Source organism: Strix uralensis, chromosome 18, assembly GCF_047716275.1.
Source record: "Strix uralensis isolate ZFMK-TIS-50842 chromosome 18, bStrUra1, whole genome shotgun sequence".
NCBI classification, from domain to species: Eukaryota; Metazoa; Chordata; class Aves; order Strigiformes; family Strigidae; genus Strix; species Strix uralensis.
This window is the reverse complement of record NC_133989.1, coordinates 3584610-3601863: the sequence shown is the minus strand read 5'-3', so window position 1 is coordinate 3601863 and position 17254 is coordinate 3584610. Positions and strand designations below refer to the sequence as shown.

At 46.9% G+C, this 17254-nt stretch overlaps 1 protein-coding gene across 5 annotated transcripts in view; it reads left to right on the top strand.

The window, feature by feature from the left end:
• Positions 1 to 17254, top strand: part of SLCO4A1 (solute carrier organic anion transporter family member 4A1) — a 31566-nt gene that overhangs the window by 1722 nt on the left and 12590 nt on the right. Inside the window, exons 1-4 of one of the 5 annotated variants that reach the window (XM_074888315.1) lie at positions 6574 to 6640; positions 6813 to 6861; positions 14458 to 15421; positions 16506 to 16596. In XM_074888315.1, coding sequence (XP_074744416.1) covers positions 14596 to 15421; positions 16506 to 16596 — 917 coding nt within the window. In that variant the 5' untranslated portion in view covers positions 6574 to 6640; positions 6813 to 6861; positions 14458 to 14595. Of the gene's footprint in view, positions 1 to 1465; positions 1549 to 6573; positions 6641 to 6812; positions 6862 to 14156; positions 14237 to 14457; positions 15422 to 16505; positions 16597 to 17254 lie in introns of those variants that run through there. The other 4 variants (XM_074888313.1, XM_074888312.1, XM_074888317.1 and 1 more) reach the window with 4 other exon arrangements.

The window sequence follows — 17254 nt, the reverse complement described above, 5'->3', positions numbered from 1 at the left end:
CTGCACGGGTGCCGCAGGGCTCAGCGTGGCGGCTGGACGTCAGACCTCTTTGCCCTCCTCACCGCCTTGTGCAGCATTAGCTGGGGTTTTCCATTACCCAGGTTATCCCGCGCATGCTGGATAATGGAGGACTGATTGCACTTTAAAGAGCTAAACATACAGTGCCTGAATTATTTATCTCTGAACATGCAGAAACAGGCCAAATTCCCAAGTGATGTGAAACAGCTCTTGTAAGAAATGCAAAGGGGGCTGCAAAAGCAGCACTGGCAAGCATGCAAGAGCTGCATGGTTAGACCCTCACACATGCACATGTCACATCTGCCCAGATTCAACCTGCCCAGGTGATTTATGTCCTGGAGGGTGTGGAGTGCTCAGGTGCAGGTGCTGAGCCAGGGACTCATCTGTGTAACCGCACAAGGGCCCCCTCTGTGCCTATAAACCAACCACCATGACAGCAAGTCCCCAAGCAGCGGGGCAAAAAGGCCCAGACAAATGAATTAATGCAAATCAAAAGGGTTCGGTGCGTTCCCACAGCTTTTCTGCACAGCTCCTTCAGCTCTGGAGACGAGTTGTGTGGCCTCTGCAATCATTAACCCAGCCGTGCCCAGCCAGATAGTGCCCGGCGCTATATTGCACCCATAAAGATAACGCTGCGATAGCTGTGTTTATGCCCCAGATAAAATAATACCCATGGATCTGCTCTTGTACTTTTTCTTCCTTTTACGCGGGGTCAGCTCGTTGCAATAGCTGGAAGGAAAGATTAAATTCCGGCCGTTGCTGTCTCTGCCACCACAGCCATGGATGCGGCTCCTTCCAGCACCCTTTCCCCTCCGTCTGGTGCACGGATGTATCCCCTGAGCAGCCCGGGGGTGCGGGGTGGCTGGTGTACCCCGGGCAGGGTGGGGGGCAGGCCGAACCCTGCCTGGGAGGCTGCGAGGCCCCAGGTGCGCAGCGGGATGGGAAATTGGGCGTTTTTCATAAGCTGCACCTGCCCCCCTCCTGCCCTCTCCTTACCCCGTTTCTCCCTTCTCCCCCCATCCCTCTCCCCATCCTCTTTCCCCCCTTCCCTGTCCCCATCCTCTTTCCCCCCATCCCTCTCCCCATCCTCTTTCCCTCCCCATCCTCTTTCCCCCCCATCCCTCTCCCCATCCTCTTTCCCCCCCATCCCTCTCCCCATCCTCTTTCCCCCCCATCCCTCTCCCCATCCTCTTTCCCCCCTTCCCTCTCCCCATCCTCTTTCCCCCCTTCCCTCTCCCCATCCTCTTTCCCTCCCCATCCTCTTTCCCTCCCCATCCCTCTTCCCCCCCCATCCCTCTTCCCCCCCATCCGTCTCCCCATCCCTCTTCCCCCCCATCCCTCTCCCCATCCCTTTCCCCCCCACTTTCGCTTTAGCCTCAGTTTCCCCGCCATTGGCCGGGTCGCCGCCGGTAGCCGTCACCGATTGGAGGAAGCGCCCGTCCGTCAGGACAGGGTGCCCGCCCCCGCGGTGGGGGCCCGGGAGCGCGGGGGCGGCGGCGAGAGGGCAGCGGCGGCAGCGCCCGGCGGCAGGTACCGGGGATGGAGGGGGGATGGAGGGGTGCAGGGAGGGGGCTGCCCGGGCGAGCACCCCCACACAGGGTGGGACCTACCGCACGTGTCTGCGGGAGCGGCGCGGGGGAGCCCCGAGGAGGCGGGGATGGGCGCGGAGCGGAGCATCCGCCGCTCCCCGCGGCGGGGGTGAAAAGCCCCGAAAGGGGGCTGGTGGTGGTCCCTGGGGGGGGTGTGGGGGGAGCTCGGGGTGAGCGGTTGGGTGGCAGCCCCGGCTGTGCGGGGTTTTGTGGGGGATCGGTGGTTTGATGGCAAGAGCTCATGGTCCGCGTCGGGAAAAGCCCGTTTTATGTGAAGGGAGGGGAAAAAGTCACCAAAATAGCCCAACTCATTGAGATTTTTCCATTTGCAAGCGATCTCCGGTGATGCTTCAAACCCGGTATTACTACCTTGTAAATGAAATTCGTTAGAACTGATTCATTGTGGTTTCTTTTATCAAAACCTTGCCTTTCCTCCGGAAATTAAAAAGATGCAGAGAAAAGGCGGAAAATAAGAAAAGCTAATAAAGTGGCACGGCAAAATGATCCTTACAACAATTAAGAAGTATGTTAATGATAAAATGATCCCTGTTTCAAGAGGGTAGTAACTGAAGTTAGAGAAGGAAGTAGCAGGCAGCACGCTGAGGAGAAATCGGAGCACTTTCAGCACCTGACCTATATTACTTTTACTAACCTATTTGTTCAGATGATACAAATCAAAAGCATTGTTATAATAAAAACATGCTTTCCAATTCTGAGACCTCAAAAGGCACAAGTGGGCATTAATCACATCAGTTTGTTCCGTTAACATTTTATTACCATTTTATAGACTGTTTGGTTTTACCAGGCAACGTGCTACAGACATGAAGTTATCCCGGTCTGGCACCTCCTTTTTTTGATTTCTGGGCTCCTACTTTCTGTAGTGCCACTTGGTTGTAAACACATGTGTTAAAACAGCATTTAAGGGGGATTGAACACAAAAGAGATCTTTAGAGACGTATGTTTTGAGCTGTTGTAAATGTGAGAAAAAAGATGAAATGTGGGGAGAGAGGGTTAGTCAAATAATGAAAAGGGAAAAAAAAAATTAGCTATTTATATGCAAAGAGGTCTAGCCTGCAGGCTACCAAAAATGATCTGAAACTGAAGCAGCAACCCTCTGGGCTACGAGGGACAGACCACAGCCACCTGCCCTGCCCTGCCACGACTCGGCCGAAACCGTGCCTGCGTGCGACGAGCGTGTCCAGGCGTGACAGGGTCATCTGAAGCCCTGTGAAATAGCCACTCCACTGATACTGCCTTAATTTGCCCCTCACGTGGGGCAAACCCACAAAGTGACAGTGGCAAAAACATTAAGCGTGACCCTGGGATGATGACAAATGAGATGGGAAGCAGCAATTCCTGCGAGGGTTGGATACTCTTGGCCAGCTGAACCAGGAACTACCTGAGCAAGTGCTTAATAGAACTCTACACAGATTAGAGGTTTGCAGGCAAGGGGGAAGATGGGATCAGCCACTAACAAAAGAAATATCCACTGGCTTAGGGAGATCAGCATCCAGCTGCTCAGTGCCTCATGATTTCCGACTGCAAACTCCTCGAGGCAGCTTTAATCTTTTTTTTGTGTGTGTCTTTACAGCATGGAGCATGCTGGGGAGGATTGGGCGCTCCAATTTGAGGCTTTACGCCCTGCAGTAGCACAAAAAGTGAATCATGGCTCTACTTATTTTGTTCAGTCCACCCCAAAAAGCATCACTGAGCGCTTGTTTTTGCTTTCCTATATTTTAATTGAGCATACCAAGCTCAGAAACCTGCCTTTGCCTATGGGCTTGGTCACAACTCACAACTTTCTTGTCTTCCTCACCCGATTCCTTGAGCTGCTGTCCCTAAGTTAATTATTCAGAGCTGGGGGTATTTGCACCTTGCAGAATCCCATTAATGCAATGGTGAATGATGGAAAAGCTTTGCAAGACTCTGCACCCACTCAGCACAGCTGATGTCTTGTTGCTAGTGGGTTAGTGAGAAGAGAATGATGATTAGAAGGGAAAGGCTCCTCCTTTGGATTTTTATGATTAATAAACTGAGGTCACTGTGTTAAAGCAGTGTGTGGGAGTTGTTAGCCACGCGCAGGCTGTTTCGGGGGCTGCCCTGAAATGCATTGATGTTCTAGTCTTGATTTCAATGGCCACCCTAAAGCGTGTTGTGTTTCCCTAGTACATTTAAAAAATGCCTTATCTTGGCCCAGTAAGGGGTTGATCCTTGTGCAGAGAAGCAGAATTTGGGAGCAGTAATAGCCCAGGCCGCACCATGGGCAGGGTCAGGGGCTTTGCCCACAGGGTTGATGGCATCACAGCTCTCCCTGTGCTGTGTTTCAGCGGGTTCCCCAGCTATCCCAGCCCTATCTAGCTGTGGGATCTCTAGATGTAAGAGCTGCTCCTATCCTGGAGCCACTCTACTTTCCCTTTTCAAAACTGATTTATTGCTAGACTTCCCTATGATATAATTAGTGTTGTTGCATCTTGGCTTGAGTGACCTCCCAGTGTACGAGTGGTGATGCTGAACTGGAGGATTTGAGAACAAAGAGTTTCTGCAAACACTTTCTGGGAAAAATGCTCTGAGAGGGGTCAAGGACTTCATCTGGTTTATGAATCCCAGACAAAAGCATCCATCCTACTTCAGTAGCTGTGATGAGTGATTGTAGACAAGTACTCAGAGAGGGCCACTAACTTTAATAGATTTTGCATCAGGCCTCTTGTTAGTACAGTGGAGAGCATGACACGAGGCAGTGAAGTGTTTAATATTAACAGAACAATGTTATTCTAACCTTAAATCTCTCTTCAAGCAAAAGTACCCCTAAATCTGGGGTACTAGTATGTTGCTGCTGTCAAAAATAATGTCATTCCACTTCTAAATTGTAAATGAGCTTGAGCAATGGGATATGTTAGTGGTGGGAAGCAGTCTGTTTATTCTTGTTCACCTCATTCAGCAAAGTGCTGAGCCTTTCCAGCAGTTTTTGCAATTCCTGGAGCAGTGAAGACACTAGTCTCCTTTCTTCACTTGTGCTATTCCACTGACATACATATAGTTACACTAAAACTGAATTTGATTGCTTTTGTTAATGGATAAAGTATATTGCTGTATGGTATCAATAATCTTCAGTCATCTGAATTCTCAGAGCTTGGCTTGGTTGCTTCAAGAAAAAAACTGAAATGCTGACAAGCTTAATCATCGTCCGTTTTGAAGGAGTTAGGGAGTCATTTTCATGTTGAGAAAGCAAGGCCAAATACTTTTTTTCCCCCAAGATACTTTGACTTTGCAATATTCTGGCTGAAGAGGCCAGGTTAGACGGGGCTTTAAGCAACCTGATCTAGTGGAAGGTGTCCCTGACCATGGCAGGGGGGTTGGAACTAGGTGATCTTTAAGGTCTCTTCCAACCCAAACCTATGATTCTATGAAAAAAAGAGCCAAGAAAAAGTATTTTTTGGCATTTTGATAGCTATGGCTTCATATTTGTGAATTCCAGTGCTTTGGGTATGCTATGAAATAGAAGTTTATTTTTCTATATGGCATTAAAAGATAAAAAAAATACGTTTAGATTCTAGAGTTCTGATAAATGATACCATCCCATGACACAGAAGTAAAAAGTCCTTAAAACATCTGAAGAACATAAGATCTTTTAGATTTTCTGTTTCCTTGTAACCTCCCCTTGGAAAACTGCATCAATCTTTTTAGCTTACCACACTCCAAATAAATCAGATTTGAAAATTTAGTTCAAGATTTCTTTTGCTTTAAAAGCCCTATAGAAAACAGAAGTTAAACCCTTGTCCCGGCAGCAAGTCAGAGCAGCAGCAAGGCTGCTCTAGCTTGCCTTAGCTGGAGGGGCTTGCTAACGCCGTCACTCAATGGCTGATCTGATCCTGCACCACTTCAGCATAATTGAGGACAGGGCAGATGCCATGGAGCTTTATGTTAGCATAAGAATTCCCCCCAAAAAAGGGATTTCCTCTCAGTGCTTTCAAAGCAACTTTACGGTCGTCTTTGTGTTGCTGGAACAGACTTGGTCTCATGGAGGATTTAGATCCTTTGAGCGAGATGTGGGTCTTGGTTACAACACAATCAGCCTTTTCTGGAGGCCCCCTATAACCTCAATCAACCTGTGATCCCTTTAGTGTTGTGTATTTTCCTCTTATTTGGTGGAAAACCTTGAAAAGAGTATTTTAAGATGCTGAAGAAGATGATTAAAAGGAGTGAAAAGTAGATATCCAGCCTGTGGTACACTGATTATCTGTCTCCAATATTCGTGTTTTAAAATAATTTAAAATTTTAAATATTGCCTTTTTTCCAGAGGCAATAAAAAAACCTTCCTTGCCTACCACCACAAAGCTGCCAATTTTTATTCCCTTGAACTACCTCTTACTTTCTGTGAGTGACCTCAGGGACCCTGCTTGAATGCCTTGTTTGAACAAACCCTGTTCATGGGTAAGTGGCAATGGCAGGATCAGGCCCATCATTTCTTAGGGAACACTGATCAAAAATCCGCCCTCAGTTCAAGCTGATAACCAAGAACAAGATATTCCTGCTGTGTCTGTTTCTCGTAGCACCTTGGTGGGGGCTGTAGGATGCGAGCAGGTCCTTACTAAGGAAAATTAAAAAGTTCCTGAGCCAGAAATGGAAACCCCACAACGCTGCTGTGTGGAAGCAGGAATCCCTCGAAGGTGGTTTTCAGATTTCCGAGTAAATCTATCCTCCAACAGCTGCTGTCTAACGCGGCGATTCCTCATGTGTGAGAAAAGGGAGGGTGCAAAGTAGAAGCTGACTCCACATTGTGCATGGACAGCAAACCCCTCTGAATTCCAGCAGATGTTCTGGGTTGACAATGGGAACATTATAAGCCTGTTTATTCCTTTATCTCAGGAAGAAACACCATTTGGCAGCAGTTTGCTCCCTGGCAGTAAGAATGAATTACTGACCTGATGGTCAGATGAAAGACGTGCCAGCCTGCAAGAGGGGCAGCTTGTAAACCGCCTGGTGCCTGCGGAGAGCGTGCGCTCACCTGTGTACACACCTTTCTCTATGCATTAGTATGTATATTGACTTATGTGTGTATGGGATTGCTGTTTCCTATCGAGCTGGGTTTCTTAGAGAGGCCTGTTAATGGAGAATGGTATTGCTCAGCTTTTTTCCCCCAGCATCTCTCAGAGGAATCAGCGGAGTCTCGCCTCTTCCGATCAGCAGTGGTTTTTATTTATTTAGATGCAGCCAGCCGTGGAAGAAGCAGACAGCCGAGGACAGCACAGCCAAGGTATACCTGCCCGTTTGCGACCTGTTGTTGTGATTTGTGGCTATCCTTCAGATTTTCAGTGCTTTCTACATTAGACATTTGCTGGAGCCACTGTAAGAACCTGCAGCACAAGGACTCACCGTTGAGATGGAACTGAGGTTTCTCAGGAAGGTGTCAGTTCAGGTTGGCTTCTTCTGCCCACCCTTGGTGGCAGTGGTCAGCAGCTCTGCATGCTGCCAGTGTTCTGATCTCGTGGTCTGTCCCATTCCCCTTTGGGTCATCTTGTGGTTGTAGCTGTAGTTTGCGGTTATGGTACTCGTTTGGGATTTTGAGCCGGAGAATGAAGAGAAGTCATTTGAAAGTGGTCATCATTTCCTCTCAGTTACACAATAGGGATGTGGCCTCTTCAAAGAAATCCTAAAATAGACCACAGTGTGTCATGATCTAGGGTGTTGCATGATCAAATGCAAATTAACTGCAAGCTGACATTATGTTTATTCTAAGTGGATGAAATATGATGCTTTCATTTAGCTCCTCTTTGGAGGGCGGGTAGGGAGTACTTGGTGTCAGGAAACTTAGAGGCTGCAAACACCAAGTCAGAAGTCCTACAGCTACCTGAGCCTGTGCACTGAACTCATCCAAGCGCCCTTGTGCCACGTCAGGTTTGTGCTGAAAGGGTTAATTTTGCACCATCTGGCTTTGTGCTAGATCAAATATTGTTTGTGTTGAGGTAGCCAACATGAGGCCAGAATAAGCTCGGGGTAATATGCTTGGCTAATCCAACAGAAATATGATTATGTGCCTGTTCCTGCTCCAGATCATATCTGCAGTAATGAGTGATTTAGTAACACAAAACAGTGATTGTGGAGACATGGCTTGAGGCATGTAGGTAACCTGGATGTGATGATCTCCTTGCAGTGGGCGACAGAGAGACAATAGGGATGTCTAACTCAAATTATATACGTTAAATAAGTAATGAAGAGAGAGAAATCCCAGTCTTAATGCAGAATGACTTCCTAGGGAGTCACCTGAGAAATCGGGGCTATTTAACTTTGCATTTTGCATGCCGTAGTGACTTCCTAGGTGCTAATCTGAGGTTAACCAAAAATGAACAGCTGGAGTTCTACCATATTTTGCAAAAAGGCCCATTTCGAGCAGTGAGTTCATTTAAGTGCTGTCTGGGAGGCTGTGCTGTTCCCGTGCTTGGCAGGAATCTCAAGACTAATACCTAAGAGGATTAGAGAGCATCACTGAATGTTAAACAAGATCCAGGCTAAGCGGTGTGCACCAGTGAGTTTGTGCTCCAGGGGCTGTTTGGGGAAGCTATTACTTGCTGATCTGGAAAAAAAAGTGGGCTTGTGTGGGAAATACTCTTCCTTCAGCTGAATCCTTCCTGTAGTTTCTGTCTCTCTCCTGCTCCCACTTGATGTAGTGTTTCCACCCTCTGCCCATCTCATGGCCTCATGTGCTCTTGTGCTCGCTGAGGATGGTGACTGTTGCAGTGGATGCTGGTGATCAGCAAGTTTCTTTCTGTGATGCATTTCTCTCTTCTAATGTGCTCCATCTAGCTCTGTGTGGTCTGGTTTGAGAGAGGAATGGGTGGACATCCAGCCCACCAACATGGGGTTCAGCTGGAGAACTTGTCATAGAAAGTTCAAGCTAAAGATCTCGTGGTGCATGATTTTCCCTAGAAAGTCCCCCTACTGTGGAGAAGAGGGATTGGAAGACAATCTTGTCTCGGGAGAAGGTGAAGTACTAGGTAATTTGGATGTTGACCTCCAACCCTCTTTGTTCACAGCATGTAAAAGAGACAGCATGGAGGCTGTGCCTTTACAGCACTGTGGAATGCCTCAGGATTTCACATAGATTTCTTCCCACGCTGCAGCAGAAATCAGGGATTTAAGATTTGTATTTCAGCTTCAAATTTTGAACTATTTTATCCATTTGAAAGGAAAAAGGCATTAAGACCTCATGAAGGAATGGTTCTTCAACAGCGAGGGCGTGTGTGAAACCCACTTCTAACAGCTCCTCACTCCCAGTCAGCACTAGCACAGGCATGGCAGGTGTTCTAAGAGAAAAAACAGTTGTGGAAATATGCAAATTTCTCTAGGTTTTTTGAATGGTTGACAGCAGAAAGGAGGGTAGTGGTCCAGGTTAGGGTATAAATAGTTCTGGCTCCAAGCACGATTGTGTTTCTGCTGCTACTCTTAACGATCAAGCCAAAAATAGATTCCCGATACCCTGGAAGAGCAGTGCAGCTTGGTATAATACATGAATTGGTCATTCAATGAAAAGAAAAAAAAAAAAAGCCAGATGAAGGAGATATCTCAATGAAAAGGCTGTTACCCAGCTGCAATGTAAGAGAAAAGCCTGTGGAAAGGCTCTGCTACTCCAGCAATGACTGTTTCCTTCTGTTTATGAGGCTGCAGTAATTCTGTATAATACTAACACACCACCTACAACAGAAGTGCCTCATATTATTTGTGCCAAATCCATCTTTCTGTGATACGGCTTTCACAAAGTTTCGTGGTATCATTTCCTCTGGTTTTCCCTTTTTGTTTTTACCCTCACACTGATCGAACCAGGATGATGAAAAAGAGTAAGTTCCTGTAAGCCATGGTAGATGTCAGCATTATTGCATTATATTTATCCTGTACTCAGCATCCTTGCATAACACAGGATGTTGCATTTTTTGGGGTTTTATTGGTTCTCTCTTTAGAAGCAGCAAAGAATCATGTCTCGCATTCTTCATTTGGGTTTTGCTCATTTTGTTTCATTTCTTATATCATAAAGGATTTGCCTGAATGTGCATCTTCTGCGTGGAAACCAAGGAGGGATAGCTATAGGAACTAACTGGTAATCATTGGGAAAAGCTGACTTACAGCTCATGCAGAAACATTATCCTGAATGTTGAACATCCTTAAATGGGTTGTAAGAATCCAAATGATGGGAAATAATGCCATGCTGTGGGCAGGGCTGGATATTGGGAAAATGCTGGTGGTGTAGCTGCGTTGGAAGAGCCACGGAGACACTGCGCTCCATGGACCGTAACGGGGGCTGGAGAGCACAGTACTGTGCCAGCATGAAAACCTTCTCACCATTGATGAAACTTATGGGTAGGAAAAAGATATTAAAGCAAGAGTGACATTAGGGAGCAGGAGTTAGGTATTATAGCATAAAAGAACCTTTTGTCTGGCTAATCTTTGCTATGGCAGAATGTAGTGGCCTGGTTAAATCTGCTTTGTGCATTGGCACTGTAAGTTTTTTAAGATGGTCTAAGGCAGCTGCAGCCAATTGTATTTGCACAGATAAGCTGGAACAAATAAGTAAGCTCAGAAAATCTGGCTAGATTTATCTTCAAAGCATTTTCAAGCAGCTAATTGAAAATTACCCAAGTCACCTTCCTGATTTCTTGCATATTATTGCATTAATTTGCCAGCGAATGGAAAGTGCTTGGAAAACATATAAAGGATTTGTGAGTGCTAAGCTTTACTATTTGGAATTTATTTAATTATAAATGTGTCCTTGCTCATGTGATAATTTAAAGCCAGTTTCTACTGCTCTCTTGCATGCTTCAGGCTCTGCTGGGACTAATCAGGTGAAAACATGTCTCTGACATGAAGGGTGGGCCAGGGTATTCCTATCACCCTCTGCTTCTAGATGCCTCCTGCCCTGCCCTTCAGCTGTCCCTGCAGCACTGATGGTGAGCACAGCATTGGATAAATGGTCAGCTGGCTGCTCTTTAGGTTTCTCATTCCTGAAACGTTTCCGTCTGTGCAGGACCATGCTGTTCCTGTAGGAATTGATTATGAAAGGCTCCAGGCTGGTCCTGGTGCTGCTCCCAGCAATAGCAGCATCCTCTGTATTGCTGAACCAAAGGGATGCTTTTTAAAAGCGTGCTAAAAAATGCAAGGTTCACACTTTATGTGAGCTGGGTAAAGTTCCGCAGCTGCCAGGAAAACGTTGCATGTTGCAATGTTGCATGTGAACAACCCAATCACCCCGTGCTTTCTTTATCTCTCTTTAAATGAACCAGCGCCCTGAGGACAAGCCCAGTTCACAGGACTGGGATGTGGATTTATTTCACTTCTGGGAGGCTTCCCCGTTCCTAAACCAGCGAGTGGATCACGCTTGATCCATATGGTGTTTATCAGCCATGACAGAAGTAATGCTGATGATCCTCTGAAGCCAAACTACCGGAGAAAAATTCAGTATGTGTTACCAAGAGAAATTAAATGTACAAACCCCTGTGCATTTGTCCCTTTCTGGAGTAACATGAGCTCGGTACTTGGGTGTGGACTTTCCCAAATGCAAAGTATCTGTTTAGTAAGGTCAGGTTCACTCACACCTCAGGGAGAATAACTGAGACCACCCAGGGCAGCCACCAAGCATCACCTGGGGCTGTGTCTCCCTGGTTTACAATACATTTTCTGATCATTTTTAATCCCCCATTCCTGTTCCTTAGCAAATATCTGCATGTATATCATAGAATTGAAAAAATGATTAAGCCTGCTCATAAACCTTAAACTGTGCTCAGCTATGGAAAGCAGAGGTTATGAATAGATGTTATTTGCCACAATAATACCCTATAAAAGTCAAAAACCATAGAGTGAAAGGGAAGATTAACTATTATTGGGCATGCTTCAGCAAATGGGATTATTTTGCATGTCAGTTATGAGTTAATTTGTAACATTAATCTAATCGCAGTCCTCGGCAGAGACACAAAATGTTTTTAATTGGTCCTGTGACTTTTTAAATGATCACCTGATGAAAAAGCTTGTAAGTTTTACTGTTGATTTAATGCTAAATATTAGGGGAGGGAGTCTTTACAGATTTCATCATGAAATACAAATCATATGCTTTCATCGCCTTGCTACTTTTGTTGTGTTGACTTGGTAATGTTGGCAGTCTGGAACCAGCTGTACAGCTGAAAAAAATTGAGTTAAAATCTTGCAGCAAAATGAGTAAATCTATAGCTGTGAGATAATAGCATTGGGACTGATTCAATGTAAGCAAGAAATCACCAGCTGAGTCATTAAAAAGAGAGATGAATGGGAAGCAATAAATGGATGGCTTAGATGAATAAGAATGATTAGGAAGTGCATGAAGTTGGGTTTTTTTCCCCTAAAGATTATATTTTGTCCTCTAAAGTGGCATATGGCTCCTATGAAAGCTAATATTCCCAGTGAATGTGTCACTGCCAGTTTATAAATACTTCAAGAGATAAAGAGCAGCTCGGTGGACAGCAGGAGCAGGAACAGGCTTCCTGACTGCAGCACCTGGGTACAAGTCGTTAGCCCAGGTCTGTCGGGAGAGGGCCAGGACATGGGCTTTGGGGGCAGAGAAGGCTTCTGTGTCTAGGGAAGCATCTGCTTCTTGGAGGAAAGACTGGTTGGTGGCTTTCTTGGAAATGTTTCACCTGCTGTTTATGTAAGTAGGACTAAGGGTAACCAGAGTTGAAGGGGAGGATGATGTGGTCACCTGGGTCTGGTGGCCCAGACTCCTGCTACTTCAGGGAAAGGAAAACATTAATGAAAAGCTGTAATATCTTTCCTGACCCATGAAATATCAAAATATCAATATATATTCATGAAGTATCAAAGGAGATATCCCAGTATATATCAAAGGAGGTATCCCAGTAAAGAGACAGTAGGAGTGTTTCCTCCAGGGTGAAGGTGTGCCAGTTTGGGAGGTCTTGGCTCCTGGTCGCATCAGCTAACAGAGATGGGCTTTTTCCATCTACTGAAATCAATGATAGCAAAATCGGTCCCCAGCCAAGCAACCTTCTTTACAAGTGCAGTGAAATGTAACATCAGACTTACATTTGATATGGGAAGCATGCAGCTGAAGTCAGGCGGCTGCTGTGCAGGAGGCATGTTTGATTTACAGCAGGGTAACATGAACAGTTCTGCCCCTTAGAGCCTCATCCAGCACCTAATAATCACTTCTGACTTCAATAAAATTAGAGTGCTAAAGCACTCTTATTTATTGTTTCCAATATTACATCCAAAGATGAGAAAACAGATTTAGAGCTGTAAGAGTCATAAGAACATTGGAGGGATGAAAAAGTGAAAAAATAGAGCCTCGCATCCAAGGCATTATCTTTTTGTGCCAGCACATTACAACAGTTTCTCTCTGCAGCAAAATTTCAATGCCTGCAGTTAGTTTTTGCATTTACATGTTACACATCAAAGTTACCCTGCACTGTACTCAGCCAACTAAAGTAGAAATTACCCAGAGGAGTCTAGTGTGGATGTGAAAACTGGTGCCCTTCTGGCTGCCAAGCTCTCCCTGCCCTGCACTATCATCAAATTCCTGCCAAAATCTGATCCTGAAATATTCTATGCGCTCTGCTCCCCAGACAAGGTAATTAAGATGGAATTATTTGCCAACGAAAGGTAGAGCTCATTTGTTTAACTTACCTTAAGGACCAGACCTGTTGTAGCACTACTGACCTGGATATTTAAAATTTGTTTGCATATGTGGCCTATGCTCTGCCCTTCTGGGGTGGGAGCAGGACCTTGGTGCTGCTCTAAGCATCACGTTCTGCCAAGTCCTCCTGCCCCAGGGCCTGCAAGAACTGCTGGTACGGGGAAGCACGTTGGTGCTCGTGCACGCCATTATCTACCAAGCAAATGTCGATAAGTTTTTCTAGCAACACAGAGATGAGTATTAATTTCTTCACCAAAGGCTTCAAGATTCCCAGGTTGCAGCAATCTGACCATGGTTCGTTTTACTGGGGAAACAAATGCCCTTTTTTCTCCCCATTCCTTGCTGATGAGGCTGATTGCCATCTCAAGAGGAACATTTTTAAAGGAACCTCTCAAACAGATATTGGCAAAAAATATTGGGAAATACAGGATGCTTTGAAGATACTCTCTAATAAAGCAGTTCTCGCCTAGCATTTATTGCATATTTAAGACCAGTATTCAAGGGAGAACCTTATTGTTTTCATCACTCGTAGTTCAGCCAAGGCATTTAAGAAAAAATACTCTTGGTTGCTGGCATGATCAGGTGCTGCGATGCACAGGAATGGGTTGAAAGAAGGCAGTCTGCATCAGTAATCAGGTTAGAGTCAGCTGCCTCTGCCCTCCAGCTCGCTCTGAAATGGCATGTAGTCTAATTAGTTATAGAAAGGATTTTACTGAATGGTTGTAAACAGATCTGAGGGCTTGAAATAAAATCGGTCTGACTGTGGAAACTTTTCAGGATAATTATAAACTGTTATTGGCAGAGTGTGAAAGAGAGACCAAAGGACTTTTAACAGTGGGAAACCTGTAGCTGTGCACACCGTTCTCTGCCAGGGGAAAGAGGTTGTGAGGGTCCGGTGTCTAATCAGGGTCTTTTTCAGAGAAGGGATAAGGGGCTTCAGCTGGAAGGAAGACTGCCTTTAGAGGTGATTTTTTTAATGCTCTTGAATGTTTTGTTCTTTTCTGTAATGTTAATGGTGCCCCGATAACTGAGGTACCAACACACCCGCGGTGGAGGGCACACATCCAACTGAACTGCGCAGTGAAATGCTAATAGTTATTTAAAAAAAAAAAAAAAAGGAATAATATTTGAGGGTTTTGAGCGTGGTTTTATATAAAGGCATGCATAAAACTTCTCTCTTTGCAGATCGGGTCTTGGCTCAGACCTTCACCATCTCCTTACTGATGTAAACGCTGAAAATTGCATCTCCTGGATAGGCTGGTCCCCGCTGCCCCGCGAAGCCACCCCGGCCACCAGCCCCACCTCGACCCTACATTCCTGTTCATGGCAATGCCCCAGAATTCGACTGGAGAAAATGGCTTTTGTTTTGCTCAGACCCTTGACCTCTCCCGCCCGTCTCCTCCTCCCGGTGAGCCCGGCCAGACCTTCCACGTCCTGAGCGGTCAGGAGGCCTGTGGCACCCCGCTGAGCAATGGTACGGTGTCCTCCGGTGCGCCCAGTCCCTCCGACTCGTGTGCTGAGCGCCTCTGCTCCACCACCCCGGGAGAGGAGGAGACCCGGTTCGGCAAAGGGATTAAATACGTGTCGGCTGAAGGGGAGGACCTGGCCTGTGGCTGGGGGGGGTTCACCCCGGGGTGCTTACAGCCCTTTAACACATCCAAGGGCGTCTTGTTCTTCCTCTGTGTCGCCTCCTTCCTGCAAGGCATGACGGTGAATGGCTTCATCAACACGGTCATCACCTCCATTGAGCGGCGCTTTGACCTCCGCAGCTACCAGAGCGGGCTGATCGCCAGCTCCTACGACATCGCGGCGTGCATCTGCTTGACCGCTGTCAGCTATTTTGGGGGGAACGGCCACAAACCGCGATGGCTGGGTTGGGGCGTGCTGGTCATGGGCTTGGGCTCCCTGGTCTTCGCCTTGCCCCACTTCACCACGGGACGGTACGAGGCGCGTTCGGCAGCAGAGGTGGGTGTCTGCGGAGGGAATCAGAGCCTGCCCTGCACCCAGGCTGCCTCCAGCCTCTCTGGCTACAGATTCATCTTCATGCTGGGGCAGTTCCTGCATGGGATGGGAGCCACGCCGCTCTACACGCTCGGCGTCACCTACTTAGATGAAAACGTCAAGACTAACTACTCTCCCGTGTACATTGGTGAGTCGAGCCAGAGGGGCAGCTGGAACCCGTGAGCTGGGCGGTGGGAGGGAGAGCCGGTCCATCTGCCTTGGCACCAAACAGGCCACACTGAGGAGTTTCATGAGAGGTGCTCCCAGTCTTCTGTTCCCGCTAATGGGTGAGGTGGCAATCAGAGGGAAGTGGCAGCTGTTGGGGAGGTTTTGATTCTTTATGGGCAGGAAAGTGGAAGTGCAGCTGGGTATTTTCACTCCTGCAGCGCACGTCCAGCAGATCAGGAGGTGCCTCCTGCTCCCAGTGTGGAGCCAGCTGGTGAGAGCCCTCCAGCATGTGCATGGCATTAGGATCTCTGGCAAACAACCATGAGGCCATACCCTGTCCATGCAAGGGTACATCACCCCTTTAGTGTTATAGCACAGCAGGGATGGTCGCTGGGCTGCTCAGATACTGCTGGTGCAAAGCACAGCCAAGAGAAGAGGCTCAGCTCGCTCCTCTGTTCTGTATCGCTGATCACTTAGCAATTGCCAGATACTTATAGTCCTATTTGATGAATTGCTAAAAGGGGTGACCTCTCAGCAGTTTCAAAATTTAGCAGTCTGCCCATACTGTTGTATCAGAAGGCTGTGCAAGGAGAGAAGATCACAAGGAGATCATCAGTAAGTGGATGGTCTTTCCAGGGCAGCAAACCAAAATAAGTGCCAGTGGTGCCGTCTTCAGCGTATACATTGCATATTGTCAGTGGGGAAGCAACGCTGCTGCTCATCACACCGGCAGTCGGGATGTGGCAGCAGGGTCAGCTACATCCCTTCTAAATAGGGTTTTCCCCTGAACAAATTTTGCCTGCTCTGTGCTATAAAAATTCCCAGGTTGGATGCAAAAGTTTCCCTGGGACACAAGTGAGATGAAAACTTGTTAGAACTGTCTGGCTTCATTTCACAGTGGCTTAGGGAGAGGGGTGCAAGGTGGCAGGAGGCTGAGCATCCCAGATCCAGGAGGGAGTTGGGCCACTGCAGTGGGGCAGGGGATGCTGGACACCGGCAGCGCTCCACAGCATCCCTGGCTGAAATGCTGCTGTTTCTCTAACACGGCTTGTTTTCCCTTTCAGCTGTTTTCTACACTGCTGCAATCCTTGGGCCTGCAGCGGGTTATCTGGTAGGAGGAATGTTTCTAAATATTTATACTGAAATTGGCAGAGAGTAAGTCACTAAAAAATAATCTTGTTCCTTTTCCTTTATGCTATATGTTTCCTTTGGGGTAAAAAAATAACAGTAATAATCTGGAGAAATGACCTGGTGGCTGGGTGGAAACGTGCCCATGGTGTTCAGCAGGGTTTCTGGGGGGGGGGGGGGGCGAGGCTGGAAGGGTGGTTTGCATTAGTGCTGTTGCTGGAAGAAAATTGCTGACAAACCTGTCAGCTTAAATCCTTCCTCATGCTGCACTGCCTGTGCTAATGAGGCTACGAGCAGCAGGTGAGTTTTTTGAATGAGTTCCCTGATGAGGCAACACTACCAGCAAGTGCTGCTCGTCCTCCCGGTCATCCAGCCGGGATGCTTAGTCCCTTCTTCCTAGTGTTTGTAATTTATTCTTATCTCCTTACAGGCTCTTTGGCAGATTAATAGGTTAAAAAGGCGGAGTGGGTTTCCAGGGGACAGAATGGGTTATTTCCACCAGTTTTCTTGTGAAGGGCCTCTCGGGGGTGGAACAAGGATCATAGCAACCTCCGAAGCGCAAATGAAATGGGGAGAGGTGAATGTGCAAGCCAGAGATTAAAAGAGAATTAAATGATGTCGTTTCTGGGGCTTGTTAAATGCTGTGCTCTCTGGTAAGGCAGTGCTCTGGCGTGGCAGGACAGAT